This window comes from Camellia sinensis, chromosome 8 (genome assembly GCF_055761805.1).
Source record: "Camellia sinensis isolate YWXY chromosome 8, ASM5576180v1, whole genome shotgun sequence".
In the NCBI taxonomy this organism is placed as follows: domain Eukaryota; kingdom Viridiplantae; phylum Streptophyta; class Magnoliopsida; order Ericales; family Theaceae; genus Camellia; species Camellia sinensis.
In genome coordinates this window covers 140779862-140802859 of record NC_138968.1, presented here as the reverse complement: position 1 = coordinate 140802859, position 22998 = coordinate 140779862, and the positions used below count along the sequence as shown (strand labels likewise).

At 34.3% G+C, this 22998-nt stretch overlaps 1 protein-coding gene across 31 annotated transcripts in view; it reads left to right on the top strand.

The window, feature by feature from the left end:
• Positions 1 to 22998, top strand: part of LOC114319291 (TMV resistance protein N) — a 29800-nt gene that overhangs the window by 1936 nt on the left and 4866 nt on the right. For 12 of the 31 annotated variants that reach the window (XM_028266293.2, XM_082883614.1, XM_082883623.1 and 9 more), the window contains exons 2-5: positions 2840 to 3938; positions 4059 to 4367; positions 4489 to 5529; positions 8971 to 9620. In XM_028266293.2, the coding sequence (XP_028122094.2) occupies positions 2840 to 3938; positions 4059 to 4367; positions 4489 to 5529; positions 8971 to 9620 (3099 nt within the window). Of the gene's footprint in view, positions 1 to 2839; positions 3939 to 4058; positions 4368 to 4488; positions 5530 to 8970; positions 9621 to 11614; positions 12091 to 21314; positions 21522 to 21592; positions 22106 to 22998 lie in introns of those variants that run through there. The other 19 variants (XM_082883607.1, XM_082883600.1, XM_082883608.1 and 16 more) reach the window with 8 other exon arrangements.

Here is a 22998-nt window from a genome sequence, read left to right as displayed (position 1 = left end):
TACATTTAGTCGTGCATAGCACATGTTGAATGCTAATATATTTATATTTAAGTTTTATATGGGATTTTTTTTTTCTAGCTTCCTTATTAGGACAAAGTGTGTCACTACTGTGTGCGTCCGATTCGGTTCTCATTTCATTTTAATGGTGCGAACAATTCACTTTTTAGTGTACGTTGAATAAAATATTTCTATAAAATTTTAAGTTGATTGGACATCGAAAGACCTATGATCAGGTCAAATCCTAAGCTTTTGATTTGTTTTCAATTTGAACTATTTGTCTATTTTCATTAAGTAAAATCGATGAAAATATAGGTATTTTAGTTATTAAACACAATGAAAATGAATATTCTAGACATTTTATATATGTCTACATTGAGTTTAATGACTAAAATATTTTTTTTATTGGTTTTACTTAACGAAAATATATAAATGGTTTAGATTGAAAACAAATCAGAAGTTTAGGGTTTAAATTGACAAAATTGAAAATTTTGAGATTATTTTGTTACAAGAGTTAAACTCTGGGGTTTTTTTCATAATTATACCAAAAATATAATATTTGCTTTTTTTTTAATCAATATAATTGTTTTTTCAAATTTGATATTTGATATTCATTGTCTTAAAAGATTTCAAAAAGACAAATTAATATATAAGTGGTGTTACATCTTCCTAATAAATCACTCTCTCATTTTGATCTTTAATGAGATAGAAGATAGAGAATAGAGAGGGATAGAGAAGAAGGTTGAAGTGTAAGGAATGGGTTTTTAAGATAGACTAGGAGTGCTCAATTAGAACTCTCAAATATTTTTTTTAATATATATCAATTTTGTTAAAAACGAATTTATAAAATAAAGTTATGTGATTTAAAAAATTTAACACAAAATACAAAAATGATAAAAATATCAATGATTGTCCTTATCATCATATATTTAAAAGTGCCTGTGTCCTTTTTACCAAGATGACATCAGTCTTAAAACACTCTCACCAATTTTTCGTTATGTTTATAATTATAAAATTATGGGTAAATTATAATTTATTCCTTTTATATTTAGTCATTTTTTATTTTTTTAATTTTTGGTTCTTAAAAGTCTTTTTTTTTTTTTTTCACATTTTAAGTTTTTTTTTTCAATTTACTCCTAAAGTTAATTTATGTTCAAAATTAGATAAAAAATTTAATAATAATTATAAAAAAGTATATTATTATATTAGAATTTGAATTTGTGTCAGTAGTTTGAATTATAGATAATAAAATATTTTTATGACATGTAACTGTTGATGTATCATTTTCTCTAAAATTTTTAAGAGAAGTTAACTTTAGGAGTAAATTGAGAAAAACTTGAAACACGAAGCTTCAAAATGAGGAAGTGGCCAAACGTAAAAGGGCAAAAAATAATTTATCATAAAATTATTTAAAAAGATGTTACGATATATGCAATGCAAGATATGATTAAAAAAAAATATATATATATATATATTTTTTTTTGATTTGGAAGTATAATCCTAGTGCAACTTAAATAAATATATAAGGAAATTCTATTATATACATGCCTTAAATGGGGTGTACCATATGCGCTTTTAGTTATTCATTTTTTTTTAACTATGGCTAATTTTCTTCTTTATTTATGATAATATTTTAATTATGACTCATGAGATCTTTGGTTATGCATCATATAGTGTTTGGACATCATGTAGTATTTGGTTATAACTTCTTTTTTTTAGTTATGACTACAAAAAAAGGAATTATATCATTTTTTTTTCTTTAGTTATAAGGTGCATATGGTACACATTTAAGGAGTGTGTACCATAATTTTTCTCAAATATATAACATAGTTTTATATGATGTTGAATGTTATCATATTAAAAAATTAATCAGTTTGAAAGTAAAAATTATTATTTATGAAACATTACAATATGCATGAAATAAGCGTTGCCAAGTTGGTTAGTTTAATAACATTAATGAAAACGAAAAAATTGTCATCTAACCTACTCGTAAATTGTGTTTGAATTTAGGATTTGGACAAAAATTTATGGAAGTAAATAAAAAGCTGAGAGGAATGGTGGAAAATTAACTTAAATTTCATTTGCATTTTTTACATTTTTTTTCTTTTTCTCTACAAATTCCTATCAAAATCATAAATTCAAATACAACGGTAAAATTTTTAAAGTTGAAGGACTAATAGCCAAAAAGCATAAGCTAAAATACCTGTTCCCTTGCTTGTTATTAAAAAAATATTTAGACTATTTATGCCTCATAAGTTGTAAACAAAAGCTCACCAAACATTCTTACACAAATTTGTAAAATAGAAATAACTGAAAAGCAGAAACTAAAACACATCTTCCCTTGCTTGTTAATAACAACTTATTTATACTATTTATGCCTCATAAATTGTAGACAAAAGCTCAGCAAACATTCTTATGCACCAAACAGTTTTATTGAGGTTGGGGAGGCCTAGAGGAGACTTATCCTTAGTTCTCTAGTTCAATATCACCTTCAGACCAAAGAAGCTAATAAAGATTAAACCCAAAAAGGGATAAAAAATAACAAAGGAAAAAAAACTTAAAAATAGAAATCTTCATGAGTGTTTCTGACAATAAATTAAAGTAGAACTGAAGAAATGCAGTTCAATAACTAGTGAAGTAGATGAATTGTGGGAAAATTTAGAAACCCAATGTGCCATTCAAATAAAGCAAATAAAGACGTTTCATGTTTTTCTTTCTATTAAACAATATTTCAATTGCAATGAGTAAAATTAATCACAATTTTACCAAAATAAATTTTTCTTCTTATTGCTCTTTTGAGTTTTGATGAATAAATTTATTTTTATCCCCCCTAAATCTGCAGGTCTGAAGCAATGTTCATTCAAGAATTTGTTGGGATACTTTTTAGAAAATTAAATCAAACATATGAATATTCAAGCGTTGTCAAAGACCTAGTTGGGATGGATTCTCGTATGCAGAAAGTGATTGAATTGCTAGGTTTAGGGATGGATGATGCTCGTGTTGTAGGTATTTGGGGAATGGGTGGAATAGGTAAGACTACTATTTCCAGAGCTGTTTATGACTCTATCTCTTGCCAATTTGAAGGTTACAGCTTTATTGAGAATGTTAGAGAAGTTTCAAAAAATTGTGGTTTAAAAACTTTGCAAGAAAAACTCATTTATGAAATCTTAATGGAAAAGGATTTGAAAGTAGGAAGTGATGGTCATGCAGTACATATGATAAGGAACATGGTATGTCGTAAAAAAGTTCTTATCGTGCTTGATGATGTGGATGAATCAACCAAACTCGAAAAATTGGTAGGAGAGCAAGATTGGTACAGTTTTGGAAGTAGAATCATTGTAACGACTCGAAATCAACAAGTGTTAACTAGATATGGCATAAAACATATCTATGAGGTTGAGCAATTAAGAGAAGATGAAGCTATAGAACTCTTTGAATCGAAAGCCTTCAGGAAACACCAACAAATGAGAGGCTATGGAACGCTTGTATGTCGTGCAGTAGAGTATGCTAAAGGAGTTCCTTTAGCTCTCGAAGTTTTGGGTTCTTTTCTTTGTGGTCAAAGCAAAGATGAATGGGAAAATTCATTAAACAAACTAAAAGGAAGCCATCTCGCAGAAGTTCATCAAGTAATTAGAATAAGTTACGATGCATTGGATTGGCAAGAGCAGCAAATATTCTTAGATATTGCATGTTTTTTCAATGGGAAGGACAAAAATGAGGTTATAAAAATACTAGAAAGTTCTGGCTTCCACCCAATTATTGGAATACATATTCTTGTTCAAAAGTCTCTTGTCACTATCTCAGACAATAAGCTGTTGATGCATGATTTGATACAAGAACTAGGGTGGTACATTGTTTTCCAGCAATCACCTAAAGAGCCTGGAAAGCGCACTAGGTTATGGCTTGATGAAGATATAAAACATGTATTGATGGACAATACGGTAAGAGGTCTTATAGAAAGGAATGAACACTCAAAAATTGTTTAATTAACAAAAGCTAGCTCTGCATAATTTTGTCAGCCTTCTAATATTGTGTTCTTGTTATTTGCTTGTGGTTTTTAGGGAACAAACGAAGTGGAAGGCATAGTTATGCAGTATAGTGACCTACGATGTCTAGATCCAAAGGACATTCAGTTTCTAAAACAATTGAAGTTGAGGCCTAAAGCTTTTGCAAAGATGTCAAACTTGAGGATTCTCAAAATTTGTTGTATGCACCTCTCAGAAGAGCTCAAATATCTTTCTAACAAGTTAAGGTATCTTGAATGGTTAGGATACCCTATGAAATACATGCCTTCAACATTTCAACCAGAGCATCTTGTTGAACTTCACTTAACCTATAGCAGCATTGAACAACTTTGGGAGGGAACAATGGTATGAATTTGCATTCTCTTTAATTACTTTGAATAAGATGCAAAGTCCTTGACACAATATGATTCCTGTAATTTATTTCTGTGTTCTGTAATTTATTTATATTTTTACTTTTCTTCAACAGCATCTGGATGAGTTAAGGATCATGGATCTTAGTCACTCGACATATCTAACGAAGAGCCCAGACTTCACAAGGGTCCCAAATCTTGAAAGACTGATTCTTGAAGGCTGTATAGGCTTGGTTAATCTTCATCCATCCATTGGAGTTCTCAGAAGGCTTATTTGTTTGAACTTGAAGGACTGCAAAAGTCTCAAGAGTCTTCCATGTGGCATTCAATTGGAATCTCTTGAAGTTTTTATTGCCGCTGGGTGCTCAAAGCTTGATAACGTTTTGGTCAGCTTGGGATATATGAATTGTTTATCAAAGCTTTGTTTAGATGGGACTGGTGTCAGTGAACTTCCACCTTCAGTTGGACATCTTACCAATCTTGGTTTGATTAGTCTGAGCAATTGTAAAAACTTGAGAAGTATTCCAGACAGCATTTGTCAGTTGAAAGATCTTAGAAATTTAAATCTTTCTGGTTGCTCCAAACTTGACAAATTGCCGCAAGACTTGGGTGCTTTGGATTGTTTATATGAGCTTCATGCAGATTGGACTGCAATTAGACAACTCCCATCCTCCTTTGGACTTTTGAAGAAGCTTGGAATACTAACGCTAAAAGGGTGTAAAGGAATATCATCTAATTCAAGGAGTTTTTTCTTCTTGCCTTCCTTTTTACGAAGAGAGAGAGATAATTCCATGGCTTCTGAACTTGAAGCTTTGTCGGGGTTAAAGTCTTTATGGAAACTAGATCTCAGTTACTGTAATTTAAAATCTATCCCCACAGCCATTTGTCACATCGACTCCTTGGTATTTTTGGATCTAAGCGGAAACAATATGGAAAGTTTACCTGCAAGCATGAATCAACTTTCAAGGCTGTCGGGCTTGGTTTTGAATGGTTGCAAGAAGCTTCAAGAATTGCCAGAGATTTCATCTGAAATACATGGCCTATCTGCTGATGATTGCCCATCATTAAGAACAAAATGGATTCCAAACAAATGCAATACTTTTGGCGGGCTGTCCTTCAACATCCTGACAGAAAAATTTCTTTCAAATAAATTTCAGGTTCTCTCTCTCTCTCTCTCTCTCGCACTGTGAAACGGCGGCTCTACTCTTTATTCCACTGTTTCCGTTTTTCATTGTATATATATATATGTATGGTAAATTACAATAATAGTCTCCAAAATTTTATATCTTTTTCATTTAAGTCCTTAAAGTCTTAATTTTGTCAATTAAGTCTTTATAGTATTTAATTCGAATCAATTTAGTCCTAAAGACAATATAAAAATTGAACATAAGCCTAAGGATGTGTTTGGTCCTTGATTTAGAAAGGAATTTGAAAACGGAAAGAGAAAAGGTGTGTGAAATGTAGTTAATTTCATTTACATTTTACTTAACTTTCGTTTCCCTTTCCAAATCTCTCCCCATATCTATGAACCAAACATAGTGTAAAAGTTATAAAAAATTGTGATTAAGCCCATATTTTAATTTATTGTTAACTTAATTATCCTCTGCATGTGTGTTTTTATAATTGTTATATTTTTTGCAGACTGATTAATTCTAATTGCTTATATAGGTTTTCTTGTATTTCTATTCTACTATTATTTATTTTTTGTAATATGTAATTATGCATTTTATCTGATTTTTTGCTATTTTTAATATTATTTTATATTTTATTTTATTATTTTTTTCTTGTTCCGCCATTATTTATAATTCGTCTAGACTATAATTAATTAGATCTATTTTTTTTTTTTGGTGATATTAATTCAAAAGATTCCCTTGGAGAGTTCATTTGTAAGGATAAAGATAATTATATGTATTATTTTTTATAAGAGCTAACTACTTAAATCATTAATAATTTTAAAAAAATAATTACAAATCAATGATAAATTTATAAATATTAATAATTAAAATTTTAAATTTTTTCCTAAACATGTAATTATTTTTTTAATTTATGCTAAATTATAAATTTAAAAATAAATGCCTTTTAAGCTCCAGACTAGGTATGAGTCGTATAACTTATCAAAAACAATTTACATATTTTATTTTGTTGGATTGAAACAAAAATATTAGGGATAATTACAAAAAAAAAAAAAAAAACTCTGGAGTTTAAGTTTTGTAACAAAATAAATTTTTTATTTTGTTAATTTAAACCATAATCTTTTAATTTATTTTTAATTTAAACAATTTGTTTATTTTCGTTAAGTAAAACAAAAAATAAAATTTTACTCATTACACTTAATTTAATACATAAAATGTCTAAAATATACTTTTCATTAAAATACTCATTTTTTCATTGATTTTATTTAATGAAAATAGGCAAATGGTTTAGATTGAAAACAAATCAAAAGTTTAAGATTTAAATTGATAAAATTAAAAATTTAGGTTTAATTTTATTTTAAGGTTCAAACTCTAGTGTTTTTTTTTTTTTTTAAATTGTCTCGAAATATTAATATATTTATAAAAAAAAACTATCTGTAATTTGAGAAGTTTAAAGGATTAATTTCCTCCCATCTAAAAAAATATATATAAATTTCAAGTACACCCCCTGAATTTTGCTTAAAATACAGATTACTCTTTGTGCTTTGAAAAATTATAGATAGTCCATTGTTAGAATTTTTTATTTAATAAAATTAACTAAAAAATAAAATTTGTAAATGTATTCTTATATAATAATAAAATTATCTAAGTTATTAATTAAAATATATTTCTAACAGTATTAAAAACTATTAATTGACTTGATGATTTATTAATAAAATGACCATTTATTATGAAATTAGAAATTCCAATGGGTGGAATATAATTTCCAAAGCCACATGGGTGATTCATATTTTAAGCAAAACTCAAGTGGTGTATTTATAATTTATCCAAAAAAGAGATTAAATTTCTCTCATGTATACTCTTAACATGAGAGAATTTGAGTCTCGTGGGACTCATCATAGGTCATGTTTTGATAATCCGAACCATTTATTCTGTAAGACTCTTAATGTATATCATTCATGGAAAAAATTATGTCAATCTAATAATCTTAATATTTTCATTTTATCGTGTTTGTCTTTAAAAAAACGAATAGTCTATTTTTAAAAATGTCTATCATCCTTTTTTTTCAAGGATAAATTCGATAAAATAAAAATATTACGACTATCATATCAAATTAAATTTTTTTTTTTTATAAATAATATAAATTAAAATTTTACAAAAATGAAGAGTTCGGATTATTGATAATGAGGCCAAACCTTTCAAATTCTCCTATATTAGATAAACTAAACCAAAGTTTGACTTAACGGATTAACAGAAAGTGAATGATAGATATAGATTTGCTTGGTTGGGCTTTCCGGCCCGAGTAGGTTTTGGGGCAAGCTTCCCACATTGTGGGGAGTTTGGGTGTGTATTTTAATGGGCCACTTCAGCAATTGTCCAGTGTGTGGTTTGTGGGTCCTCCTGTAAAAAAAAAAAATGATAGATATAGATGAGTGAATTTTTTTTTTTTTGAGTGTAAATTACACTTTGCTTCTTTTATATTTGGTCAGTTTCTCACTTTAGTTTTTAATGTTTATTTTTTTTTCTTTCACTTTGATCATTCATGTTTTTAGTTTTTCTCACTTTACTCTTAAAGTTAATTTATGTTAAAAATTAGACAGAAAATGACACATTAATAATCTCGTAGCATAAATATATATAACTCACATATTTGACATAAATTTAATAATTACTATAAGAATATATTTTTTATGTTATGTGGCAGTTATTGTGGTATTTTGTATTTAATTTTTAACAAAAAATAGTTTTAGGAGTAAAGTGGAAAAATTTTCAAGCATAAAGGGTCAAAGTGAGAAAAAACAAATTTTAAGGACCAAAGTGAGAAAGTGGCAAAACATTAAAAGGTAAAATATCATTTATCCTTTTTATTTTTATTTTTACAGAAATCTTTGGTAGCTCGAATTGAGCTATCCCGAATGGCCCGAATTTGTGTTTATCGATCGATCTCCTAGACGACTGGCCAGATGACCGGGTGAAATACTTGTCTACTGTGATTGTCACCTTGTCAATTGTGACTGTTAGCTTTTTCGCCGGACGACTGGCCGGATGACCGGCAAGATGAAATTCGAACCATTCAGCGCAAGCTCAAATTCGAGTTACACAACATTGCTCTTATTTTTATATCTATCTATTCTATTATATAAAGAGAGGTCTTAAAAATATAAAATTATATTATGTGGTGACTAGGTTTGCCGAATATTCTTACCATTTGAACAATATGTTTATATGCATTTTTTTTTAATCATTTTTCTTATAATAGTACTTATATAAATTGTAATTTACGATTTTGGATGTGTACCTCACTTTGGGTTGGTTTGGAATGAACTAAAAAAGTCAATTTATTAGTTTGTTAGATGTCCCATCACTTACCTATATTTTTGTGTAATAAGTAAAAAATGTAAAAAAAAAAAACCTAAGATTTTTGGAAGCGCCAGCCACTGATTGAGACCAATCTCTATTGTACAGAGAAATTTTCGTGCAATGAACTGTTATTTTGACGTTGTTTTACCTGGGAGAGAGATTCCAAAGTGGTTCAGCTATCAAAGTGACGGGTCTTCGATATCTTGTCAGTTGCCTCCACATTGGTTTAACAACAGGTTCTTGGGATTTGCTTACGCTGCTGTTGGATTCAAAGAGGATAATTCCGACTATTGTTATATTAAAATGAGCTTCAAGTGCCACGTTACTCAGAGGATCATCGAATGGGGTGAACCCATTCCAACTGTGAAATTTGGAAATATGGTGGTTAGGTGTGTCCCACGAGGTGCATTTTCGGGAATCACGGAAGATGATATGGAGCAATTAAATGAGGAGGGATTTGAATTGAACATTTATTTTTATAAACTAATTCGGTATTCTTCAATTCGAGAAAATGAAAAACTGGGAGTAGAGGTCTACGAGCCAGTATACGAAGTAGAGATCGAGAAGGTCGGTGTCCACGTCTTTTACAAGGAAGCTGAAGAACAAGCATCGAGTAGTAGTATTAGCGCTACTACATCAAAGAGAAGACGCGACGACGACCTCAATGACAATCACTACAATGCAGCAGCAGCAGCACTCAGTGGAAGTCCTGGAATTGATGATCAAGAGGACCACCTCAACAGCGAAAGGCTTAGGTAAGTATATATCTCTTACAACTCAGTTACAGTTTCCTCCAAATAAAAATGTCTTCCAACTCACACTCCCACTGCAAATTAGAAAATAAAATTATAATAGACATAACCCATTTCAAATGACTCAAAATTGGTTTAATTTCAATTGTACTGTCTAATTCCTTAACACAAACACAATAGTAATAATATTTACTTATGGTTTTCTAAAATATGTGCATTCTGTATCACCTTTTTTTTCTTAAGTTTTTAGTTTTGTCTCTTTGGTTCCTAAACATATATAAAGAAGATGAAGCATGTTCTTATAGTGTTTAGGGGTGCAATTAATAAAATTGAAATTTTGGGACCAAAATGACATGTAATGTATACTTTAGGGAGAAAAGTGTATTTTATGATTATTCGTTAATGGTTTAGAGGTCCAACCATTTAAAATTACACCGATTTGACTTGGGTTGAAAATTTTATAGATGAAATTGGCAAAATTGAAACTTGTAGGACTAAAGTAACATGGTAAACATACTTTATTGAGAATTTCCCATTTCTAGACCAACAATTTTTTTTCAATGCTAAACTTTAGGATATGTCTGGATGACATTACTAGGAATAAAATCATGTGTCAATGGTATTCAAGTGTTTTGTTTGACTAGGAATTCTCTACGAGAAGATTATGAAATTTTAATTATTATGGGCCCATTTATTTATTTCTCTTAAAACTGTTTACATTATCAGTAATGCTCGGAACACACAAACCAAACATAGAATGCGACACAACACAAGGGGTGTGGGGGATTGTCCCATTCTGTGTTTGGTTTTTGTGCACAGACTTACTGCTTTACCTAATTATGCATTGCTTATCTATATGTATATATATATTTTCCTCTTGCTATCTAGTGCTTTTATGGTTTTTTTTTTTTTCCTTCCTTTTTAGGTTGGTTTGGGATTTTATCTTTTTTGTTTTTCTCGTTCTTTTGTTTGTTGGAGTTCTTTGAGGAGGCTTCCTAAATTGAAATTAATTATGTCTTGTGTGACACCACAATGACGACAGACATGCACATTTTTGAACTCCTTTTTGAGACTTGCAACTCAATTTTTTATTTTTTGAGACTTAAAATATAAAGAGAATTACATCTGGACAATTATAGTCCACTAATTTTATAACTTCAACAACTAGCATGATAAATAGTCCTATAATGGTGAAGCAACACCAACCCAATAATTATTCACCCACAAAAACACCAACCCAATAATCAATCAACCTAAGAAAGGGTCCTGTAAAGAGGAAGAAATGAATAATACAATAAAGAGTTCCCATAATGAAGATGAAATTATCAATCCTTGAACTCCTTTTGAGACTTGCAAATCAAACTTGATAGTACTATTATGCAAGTACGTTTAGGGGGCTTACTACTATTATCAACGTTTCCAACCCGAATTGTCACTAGCAGCCTTTGAATTTTTAAACAAGCTTTTTAATTTTCCTATTCCAATCTTCATTTTTCAAAAGTTTTTTTTTTTGAACTAGTCGATTAAATTTGAAGTGCTTTTTTTTTTCCTTCAAATTTTGCAATGGTGAATGATGATTCCATTTATAATACATTCACCAACAAATATTTTTTTTTGGATTGAATCAAACGTGAGAGTGGATGTTATGATGGAATGATCATTCCATTTCATTCCATATTCATTTCAATGAAACAAACATTATCTAAATTATTTAGTGCAAATTTCACTTTGCCCCCCCGTGATTTGGGCCGAGTGCGGATTACCCACCTGACATTTGAATATCACCACATAATCCCCTGGTAGTTAATAGATTGAAGTGCACAGTTAACATTTCCATCTAATCAAACAACCCATGCATTACACGTGCGTAATGTGCAATTGGGCATAAACTGATGGTTTTCCCTCTGAATTAAATGACTAAAAATGCTCCTAGAGTTAGAAATAAAAGCTATCCAAGAAGATTGGTTTTTTACTCTCTCATTCCTCTCTATGTCCAGTTGCAAGCGACTTTGCCCAGAAAAAATGTCCTCTTCAAGTAGTATGGGTGGTGGGGAAGCACAAATCTTGAGGTTCATCAGTAAGAAATGTCGTTGTGGGAAAAAAGCAGCCATTAGAGTGGTAGAGTTCGAGAATCCTTCAAAAGGTAGGTTGTACTATGTATGTGAAAAGACAAGTTTTGGGGGTTGTGATTTTTGGGCTTGGTGCAACCCAGTTGAATTTGCTCTCACCTATAGAAGAGATGAGACTAATGAGAAGCCAGGAGTTGAGGAAGGTGAGCCTATCTGCACTTTAATGGAAGACTCATGAAGCTGAAAATGAAGATGGAGGCACTGAACATGATGATGAAGGCATGTATGGTGATTTTGATTGTGTGTTTCATTAGCACCATGTTAATGTTCAATATGAAATGAATTTGTAAGGTGCATTATGAACTTGATGTATGTGTGAAATGAATGAAATTATGTTTATGAAATAAGTGGTTTTTTGAATTCTTTTATTGCATTCCAATGCAAAAAATACAAGCAACATGAAAATGCATTCAAAGTTATTCCAACACAGGTTACCCTATTGAGTTTAATTCCAAAACAAACAATTAATTCCAAAATAGTGCACTTCAACCAATGGAACAATAATAACAAAGGACAAATTTGCAATGACAATGCTATTTAACAATGAACCAAAACATAAATATTGATCCAAAGCCAAAATCAATGCTTCCCAAAAATCTGCATTACAATGCCAAAATGGTCCTTATGTCTGCATTACAATGGCCCAAAATTAATCCATTTATAGAACTAAGCTGCATTTAAATACCATAATTGCCAAGTCTAATATGTTAAAAAGCCACAAAAACACATCAACATTTGCATACAACACTTGAACTAATTTTTCAAAAACCACAAATCTATGTGTGTGTCTACCCTTCCTTAGCTCAAATACAAACAGACCATAATTTTTTTCAATACAAAAAAAAAAAAAAAAAAAAGAAGAAGAAGAAGAAGAAGAACTGACATGAAATGCTCTACTTTGACCCACTAGCCAGTTCTTTGGCTTGCCTCCTTGCTATGATTTTGTCAAGTACATAAGTTATGGAAGCAGGGTTGGCATTGTCTCTCACATCAGCATTTACTCCACCACTTGTTGCAGGATTGCCCTTTCCCCTCCCACCAGTATTTACTATACCATTTGCATATACAGGACCTCCTATGCCCCTCCCTATGGCCATCAGACCAACATTCACTCCAGTTTTTTCAACATTGACTCCAGTTGCATTAATTTCTCCTTTACCCCTTCCAGCAACAATGACTTCAGGTCCTTTGGCAAGACCAAGTTACAAAAAACGAAATACAAAACAAAAAAGTTGGAGTTGTAACAAGTTAGTTACTTGAGTGGATGACCTACTACTCCTCATCTTTAGTCCAATAGAAGTACTAGTCACTGGTGAATGAGATGCTGATTGGCCTCCTTTTGTGGTTTGCCCCCCACTAGACCTCTGAGAAAAAAATTGGAAGTCTCATTAGTTATGTCCACTGTTAAAATCCACCTACTCTCCACCTACTTCACCCACTTAAACCTACTCCACTAAACCTAACCCACTACACCACTACCACCTCACCTACTCCACTAAACCTAACTCACTACACCACTACCACCTCCACTTCACCTACTCCTTACCTACTACACACTCACCATCTTCTATATATAGGAATCATGAATCATTGTAATAGACATTAATATATCAATCAATAATAATACATACAATTTATTCTCTCTCTTTCTCTATACATTATTTCTTACATGGTATCAGAGCTGGTTTAAAACCTAGTATTTTCGCTTCCCCGGCGGGCGGCAACCTCACCTTAGCCGCCCGCCGGACCTCAACCTATTCCGCTGATAAAATCAACAAAGATTTGTGCAACTGTAGTCATGTGTGAGGCTGATGGAGAAGAATTCTTCACCTCATATGACGAGACAGTCTGGAACTGGAAACACTGCAACATTCTGCTCTGGAATTCTGCAGCAGCTAGATTATAGCTTGGTTGAGTGCCAAGCTTTGGTTCTTCCACCCACTCTTGAACTTGCCCAGCAAAGTGTGAAGGTTCATGCTTGTGTTGGAGGGACTAGTGTGCGCGAAGATCAGCGCATTCTCTCCAGTGGGGTTCATGTTGTTGTTGGTACTCCTGGTCGTGTGTTTGACATGTTGCGGAGACAATCACTTCGCCCTGTTTACATCAAAATGTTTGTCTTGGATGAAGCTGATGAAATGCTGTCACCCAAAATCCAGGTTGGGGTGTTCTCAGTTGCTGCCACCCACAATCCAGGTTGGGGTGTTCTCTGCCACAATGCCACCAGAGGCTCTTGAAATCACCAGGAAATTCATGAATAAGCCTGGAAAGAGAAAAAGCTCATGCTAGGATTTGCGAAGTGATTCGCTGCAGGAATTTTGGCTTTGGATGAAACCCTTACCATACTCCACTCATTCTCTCCAACTGTTCTAACTTTTTATTTTTATTATTATTATTATTATATCAAATAATCAATGCACTCATGTTCCCCACTAACAGTGTCCACTTTTGACCCAAACCATTTTCAATCCATCATTTCTCCTTCACCTTTTGCACCCCACTCACCGACTCTCTCTCCACTTTATCACATGGGTTTGTCCCTCTCTCTCCTCCATTTGATTTCAAAAATCACTTATTTTTATTTATTTTTTCCAAGTCACTTTTCCTCTTTTTTAAATACCCCACTTTATTTTGAAACAATCGCACTGATGTTTTTCATATAATCCATCTATAAATATTTTTTATCTATTTTCTTTCTCCCTTGTTTTCTTTCATTTTATTTTTATTTTTTCAACAAAACACTCCCAAAACAAAAACAAAAAAAAAAAAACAACAACATTTTACAAACTTGTCATTTCTTCATGCCGGGGATCAACCCCGATCAGCATTTTACACCATAAAAAAAAAATAAAAATAAAAATAAAAATAAAAAAACACAAAACAAAACAAAACACAACCAACACAAATCGGAACAGTGGGATTTTTCTTCTCGCCTATTCCGCCGGTCTTTTCTTCTTGCCACCGTCTTGGGCGGCCCTTGCCGGGGTTGCCTCCGTGTTTCCCACTCCACTGGGCATGATCACTACTCCCTGCTCCTCCACTGCAGCATATGGCGGCCCTCCAAATCGGAACATAAAACTGGCCTTCCGTTTCAGCTCCTTGTTTTCCGCCTTTAGCACACTTATCTCTGCTCGCGCATCCTTATACATGCGTTGGAGCAGAGCCAGTTGGGCGTTTAACTGCTGCACCTCATTTGTCCTACTCTGCAGCCGGTTCGACAAATTTGTAACCGCAGTCATGGTTTCCACACATGACTTCAAGGTATACTGATTGGCCTCCACATCCGACTGCACCGCCATTTTTTGCTCCACCGACCGCATCGGAAAGTTCAACGGAGCAAAACCAGAGGTGTTTGGTTGAGGTTCACTGGCCACCGCACCAGTTATTTCTCTTGTGGACTCGTTCAGTTCTGGAAAGAGCGTGAGCAGACCACGGGAAGAGGAGGCCATGTTCTGGGTAGCTGGACGGGAAGAAGAGGCCATGTTGCTGAGTGGTTCAGAGACGGGTTGGTTACAGAGTATTACAGAGTTTCTTTCTCAGCAAAGGAAGAGTTGTTTTCAGAGGATTTTCAGAAGTTTTTTTGTCTGCCTCAGCCTCAGCATCAACCTTGGTTAAATAACGAGGCAGCCACGCGTATCGCGCGCCACTTGACGCCAGACGACAAACGGGCGCGCCAGTCAAGGCACTCACGTGCCTCGCCATCATGTCCGGCACATCTTTTTATGACTTGGGCTCGCCTTTTGATGGCACGCCTTTTTATGGATTGGGCACGCCTTTTGAAAGATTGGGCACACCTTTTGAGGGTGCGACTTTTTAGGGGTCCGACAAGACTCTGTAAACTGTCCCGACATTTGATTCCGGTTAGCTTTTCCAAGGGTCCGACAAGACTCTGTAAACTGTCCCGACATTGATTCCGGTTAGCTCCTTTATGGGTCCGACAAGACTCTGTAAACTGTCCCGACATTGATTCCGGTTAGCTCCTTCATGGGTCCGACAAGACTCTGTAAACTGTCCTGACATTGATTCCGGTTAGCTCCTTCAAGGGTCCGACAAGACTCTGTAAACTGTCCCGACATTGATTCCGGTTAGCTCCTTCATGGGTCCGACAAGACTCTGTAAACTGTCCCGACATTGATTTCGGTTAGTTTCTACAAGGGTCCAGCAAGACCCCGTAAACTGTCCTGCTACAACGGTCCGACATGACCCCATAAACTGTCTTCTACAACGGTCTGACACGACCACACAGTGTCTGCTACAACGGTCCGACATAACCCCGTAAACTGTCTACTACAACGGTCCGACATGACCCCATAAACTGTCTTCTACATCGGTCTGACACCGCCATCCAGTGTCCTCTACACCGTTATGACACCACCATACAGTGTCCTCTACATGGTTATGACACCCCCATACAGTGTCCTCTACACCGTTATGACACCACCATACAGTGTCTCTTATCTTCTTTTATTTTTATGTATTTTCTTGTTTTGTTACTCTCTCCAAACTCAAGTTGGTTAGTTCCTATCCCCCTTGAGTTTGCGGGGGGCTGTTAAAATCCACCTACTCTCCACCTACTTCACCCACTTAAACCTACTCCACTAAACCTAACCCACTACACCACTACCACCTCACCTACTCCACTAAACCTAACTCACTACACCACTACCACCTCCACTTCACCTACTCCTTACCTACTACACACTCACCATCTTCTATATATAGGAATCATGAATCATTGTAATAGACATTAATATATCAATCAATAATAATACATACAATTTATTCTCTCTCTTTCTCTATACATTATTTCTTACATCCACAAAGTTAATGTTACCAATAAATTGATAACATAGTCATGTTACTTGACTGGGCTCCCTTTGAGGTGGCTGAGGTGCTGAATGGGCTCCCTTTGAGGTTTGCCTCCCATTGGACATCTAAGGCAAAAAAATTTAAGTTAGGCACATAAACAAAATGGGTAAACTTGTGTCCAAGATAAATTGTGTATTCATGTTACCTAATTGGTTGTCATAGGTGGTTGGGAACAATGTGATTTGCTCCTGGTGGACACCCTAGTAGACCCTTGGCACAAATTAATTCAAGTTCAAGTTAGGCCTAAGTTGAAGTAAACCCTATGTTGAAGTTACAAGTCAAGTATAAAAGTTAACTTCTGGCATGTTACCTAATTGGATGGGATGTTTTTTGTTGGAGTAGGAGTAAGAGTAGAAGTTGATGCATGTTGAGATGAAGATGATTATCTTTGTTGCAACAAACAAATTAAGTTAGAAGCACAAACGAATGTAACAACACGTGTACAATAAATGAATGCATAAGTATACATTGACCTTCACCATTTTGGACTTAGGATGCAGCTTGTTCTTGCATGACCTCTAATTGTGCCCTTTCTGCAAACACTTAGCACATGTCACATTGATGTTCTTCCTTGATGCCTTGTGTGTATTTCTTGGTTCATCTACTTGCCTATTTCTTAACTTCTTTGGTCTTGCTAATTTCCTTGCTTTTGGTGGGTTCCATTTTTGGCCACCTTCCTCATACTCATTCATGTTTGGAACATGGTGTATCACAAATGCCTAAGTATCCAAGTACCTAGACTTGGTGTAATACTCATGCATGTAGACTTCTGGCTGCTCATGATTGATTTGAATGGCACTGATGGCATGGCTACAAGGAAAACTAGACAAATCCCATCTCTTGTAACTACATGTCCTAGTACTTAGGTCTACTATGTACCTCATTTGAAAATGATCCACCTCAAATTCCAGTTGTCTACACCAAGTTGCAAAGTAGTTCCTTGATTCCACCTTCACCTTCTCAAGTTTGTCATAAATACTGGGACATATCTTACTAGTGTATTTCTCTATTCCAGTCTTCTTAATTTGGATCCTTTGCATTAATTTTCTTTTGATCCATTCAAACATGGAGATGATTGGTAGCTCTCTAGCTTCTAGAATGTAAGAATTGAATGACTCACTCAAATTATTGACAAGGATGTCACACTTGCTCCTTGGGGAAAAATGTGACCTCGACCACAAGGCAGGGTTAGTCTCCCTCAACCACTCCACAACTGTCTTCTTGTTTCCAGTCTTAGGATCAACTTCTTCAATTTTCTTCATCCAGTAATTGAATTCATTCACATTTCCTGTTGATGTAGCTTTCCAGAACAGGTCTTTCAACACAGAACCACTGTACGTTGCCTTGAAATTGTTGTACATATGTCTTAGGCAATATCTATGATCTATTGTAGGGTATAACTCTGCAAATGTTTTAACCAATCCCTTCTGTCTATTTGATATAAATGTCCACACCATCTCTTTGACACTCCCAATGTTACTCATCCGTTCCTCAAGAAACCAAGACCAAGAGGCTTTACATTCAATCTCAACCAAAGCCACAACAATAGGGTACATATTGTCATTTCCATCTCTCCCAATAGCACTGAGTAGCTGTCCTTCAAAAATCCCTTTTAAATGACAACCATCCAATCCTATTATTGGTCTACACCCTGCTATAAATCCGTCTTTCTATGCACAAAGTCTGAAATACATCCTTCGAAATGTAGGCTCTGTTTTTTCAGGATCAGCTGTTATTGAAATGTGACTTGATGGATTTTGCCTCAGAACTGTAGCTGCATAATCCCTAATCTTGAGATATTGCTTTGCCAAATCCCCTGCAATGACCTCCTTTGCCTTTTTCTTTGCCCTATAAATTTGAAACCTATTTGCATCCACCATTATTTCTCTTCTCACTTTTTTCTTGAAAGAAGCTATGTTAATGTCATGATTATCTCTTACCTTATCTACAAACTTCTTCCCCAAATACTTATAGTTGGCTTGTTTGTTGTTGGAATGCCTCCCACATGTATATTTCCCCTATAGAGTTTTGATCTGAAAGGTTGTGGCTCCCCTCAATAGAGAGGCATGTATCCTTCAACTACAGTTATGCCTACAAATAGCAGTGATCCTAGCACTCTCATTTCTGATGCACCTTATATCATAACCATTGATCACATTGAATTCTCTCAAATACTCTCCGAAATCTTGGGGACTGGGAAACTTCATTCCAACTACAAGTTTGGCATCCTTCATCATTACTTCTTTGTATTCAGGGTATCTATCATCTTCCTCATCTGATGACCCTTTCAGACTAATCAGTTCATCATCATTATCAGGATCTAAATACCAATAGGCATCATATGCTTAATTCACTGTAGGTGGTGGTCCGTCTGTTCTTCTGTGTGAAGTTTTATCAAATAGGTCACCATTGGGACTTTCTAGGTCTTCATAAAACCAACTTTGGTCATCACTTTCTTCTGCACTATCCTCGGAAGTTTTAGTACTATTATATTCTTCACTCACTATATAGTCCAAGTCCTCAAAATCATCACTGTAAGCTCTCTTCTCATTAGCCAAATCCCACTCTGTGCAATGTCATTTTCATTAGCCTCATTACCTTCTACAGACTCAATGCTAGTAGAATGCTGCAACCCTTCCTCATTTTATGTATCATTACCCTCATCTTGACTTGTTATTTGGCTCTCCCTAGCCTGATTCTGACTTGCATTCTCCCTACCCTCAGATTCCTTACCCACATGCTCACTCTTAGCTACCTCTTCATGATCTGACTTATTCCCAATGTAACCATCAATTATGATCTCAATATCAGACAAGTTTATATTAATAATGTCGGTGTCAGCACCACCTATGCCATTACCACCTTGTTCTACACTCTCAATTTGCAACACCTTCTCATGTGTACCATTGCCTCTCTCTTCTACACCCTAGTCTACCCTTGTGCACCATTGGGATCTGACAACAACTCACCATTGGATGGCAAAACCATAATAGGATTTGTACCCATCTCTACATAAACTACTACATAATCCAAATCTTTATAAGCGTAAAGCATCTTCATCACATTAACATCACTATAAATTGTTTTCAACCCAACATCTAAACTATAACCAAGCCATTTATAATACATATCTATGTTTTCTCCTTTTCCACCAACCAGGTCATAATAAATGTCCCTTAACTCAAATATGGATATCTTGTTAGGGTCACAGTTAATAACTTCATTTACCCTACCACTCTCATAAACAACTTGTGGATGAAACACAAAATGGCCCTCATGATGTATTCAACAGTAATGAAATTGTTTGAGACCACAACCAAAACCCTAAACAAAACAAAATATTCATGCATGTAACCAACATAAAGTAAAATAATGAATGAATAATCCCTAATCCTAAAACAGATTGCACAAAACAAAAAAGAATAACAAAAAAAAAAAGAAAAAAGAAAAAAGAAAAAAAGAAAGTTGAAGTAAACCATAAGCAAACAAACAAAAACTAAACTACATGAAAAGCATAAAGTAATAGAATGCCCAACAATATATCCTAAAAAACCAATTCATGTTTCTACTGGGACCACAACACATAAAAAAACATTATATAATTGATTAAATATCAGTAAATGAATAATAAAAGAAGGAACTTTGACCTTTTCAGGCATACCCACTTTAACAGAAAACACAATGACAACAAAAAAAACAAAACAAATCATTATTATCATCCACTACAAATAAACAAACAACCAAATAGCAAATAGCAAATAGCAATAACATAAGAACAACATCATCGAACACAGTGTCCATCAGAAAAAGTGAACAACTAACAGTACAAAAAAGGGGTAACATCGACAAAAATTAAGTAACTTTTTATATTTATGTCAAGGCACAGAAACCCTAATATACAAAACATAGGGGGCCACACCATACAGCAAAAAAACTACATCAACTAACATTATATATATATATATATAAGAGCAAATCGAAGCGAATCGAATACAGAATAAAAAGAAAAGATCGAAAAAATACCTTCAGCCTTGTTCTTCTTGAACTTTTGGGCTTCGTTTGCTTCCAAATCAGTAACTTCGCACCCCTAACTTGTTGAATCGAATCGAAGCCCTACTTTATCAAATCTAAGCACTAATTTGTTCAATCCAAACGTTAATTTCTTTAATCAAACCCTAAGTTCTCTCCACACAACCTTTGCTCTTCTCAAATGCACGATTGTTTGAAGTGAAATGGTAAACAATGTTATATATACACAAGGGAAAATTAGTCTTCTTACGTCTACTGTTAATAGTGTTAACTGTGCACTTCAATCCATTAACCACAGGGGATAAAGTGAAGTTTACCCAATTATTTATAATAGGTATCTGCCTTCCTTGCATCATATGTAATTTATGCCCATTCATGATTCCATAATTCAAGTCATTAATTTACTGAGATATGTAAAACTCATCCCTTTACTTCTCTTTTATTTTATGTTTTAGGTTGAATTCTAATTAAGATTCATGGATATTTTTGTGAATATTTGCAAAAGGAAGACTTTGTCTCATTATGTCATTACCATTGAAGATTGTATAAATAGATTGGAAGGCATGTGAACTTTATCGGGATGTGTTTCTTGAGTAATGATGCTCCTTTTCTAGCAACTTTCTTGTGGGGGGACGCAGAGTTAAAAAGAAATGTTGATATGTTCAATTGACAGGAGGTGTCTACAAGCAAGGAACAAGGTGGGTTTTAGTTAGAAGAATTAGAGATGTAAATGATTGTTTGCTGGAGAAGTGGTGGTGGAGATTTGGATTTGAAGACAATGCTTTATGGAAACGTTTGATTTGCAGCATTTACAGAGTTGAGAGAGGTAGATGGTTCCCATCTTATGGAGCTAATTCTGCCTTTTCAAGGATTTGGAGTGGTATTAGTTCTATTCCTTTTTCCAATCCTAATTTACTCAACTTTTTTTTCTTGCCAATACTGATGTGGTAGGTGATGGCAACAAAATTCGCTTCTGGATTGATAAATGGCTTGGGAATGTTAGCCTTAAAGATGAGTTTCCTAGACATTTTAGCCTTTCAACAGATAATGAGTGATCCTTGAGGATGTTTATCTAGAGGACAGACAACTCAAGCAACTGGAATCTATGCTTTAGAAGATCTCACTTTGGTTGGGAGCATAAGGAGGTGGTCAGACTTTATGGTTTGCTGTGTGCAGCTCCATTACTTAAGAGTTGGTTTTGCTGATCACATTAGATGGGCTGCCTCATCCTTAGGCTAGTTTATGGTGCATTCAGTCTTTATGTGGTCTGAGTTTGCCCGTGGTCTGAAGGTCTCTTGTCCTGGGATGTTATTGCATTATGCCACTCCTCATAAAGCTCAATTTTTTTGCTTGATTAGCATGCAAAGGAAGAATTAAGGCTTCAGAGTTTTTGCAAAGAATTGGTGTGCTGAATTTGGATGCTAACTGAAAAATCTAGATTTATTGAAAAATTCTTTTAGAAAATCTAAATGCGTCCCATGTTAACGTGATTATTGATTTAGGCAATCTAATAAAAATTATGCTACCATTATAGTAGAGAGAGTAAAAACAAACATCCACAACACACAAGATTTTTTACGTGAAAAAATCACAATTGAAATCTACCAATTTGTGATAAAAATCACAATTGAAATCTACCAAGAAAGATAGTGCATGAGATATCTTACAAAGGCCAATCCAAGCACGAGTTCACTCACTAGCACACAACTTTGCTCAATCTACAGGTACCTCCACATTCTCCACTGGATATCTGCTATGGTTGTTGAATCGCCATGATGCCAATGACTCTGGAATCCACTGAAACCTATAATCTTGGAATCCACCAACAAGGTTCACCTTTGAAAGATTGTGAAGAACTTTTTACAACTTGATGATTATATTTGAAGCTCCTGTGAACTAATGAATCATCAAGAAAATGAGAGATACAAATAATTCTCACTACAAGGTCACTCTCAAAATAATCCTCTATTAAAAACAAACTCTCTCAAAATATATTTCTCTAAAAAATAAGTTCTCTATATTTTTGACAATATGAGCTCTAGAGAGGTATGAGAGATGTAGACAATGTGCTGGGAGAGACACAAAAGAAGCACCATAGAGATGAGAGATACAAAAGAGATGCCCAAACAATTTTGCCGAGGGTCCTTTAAATAGGCCTGAGGCAGGGCACGTTAGAGGGCGTGGACATTTTCATCGCGGACGTGGTCATGGTTGGTTGCTAGCATGAGCTCCCTTCGTGGGTTGCAGAGAAGATACTGAGAGTGTGTCTTTCGGAAGCTGCAAATCACGGGAGCGAATAAGGAACATTGCGGGCGCGATGGTGACGCTTGCTGGCTTGATCACACATGCATGCTTAG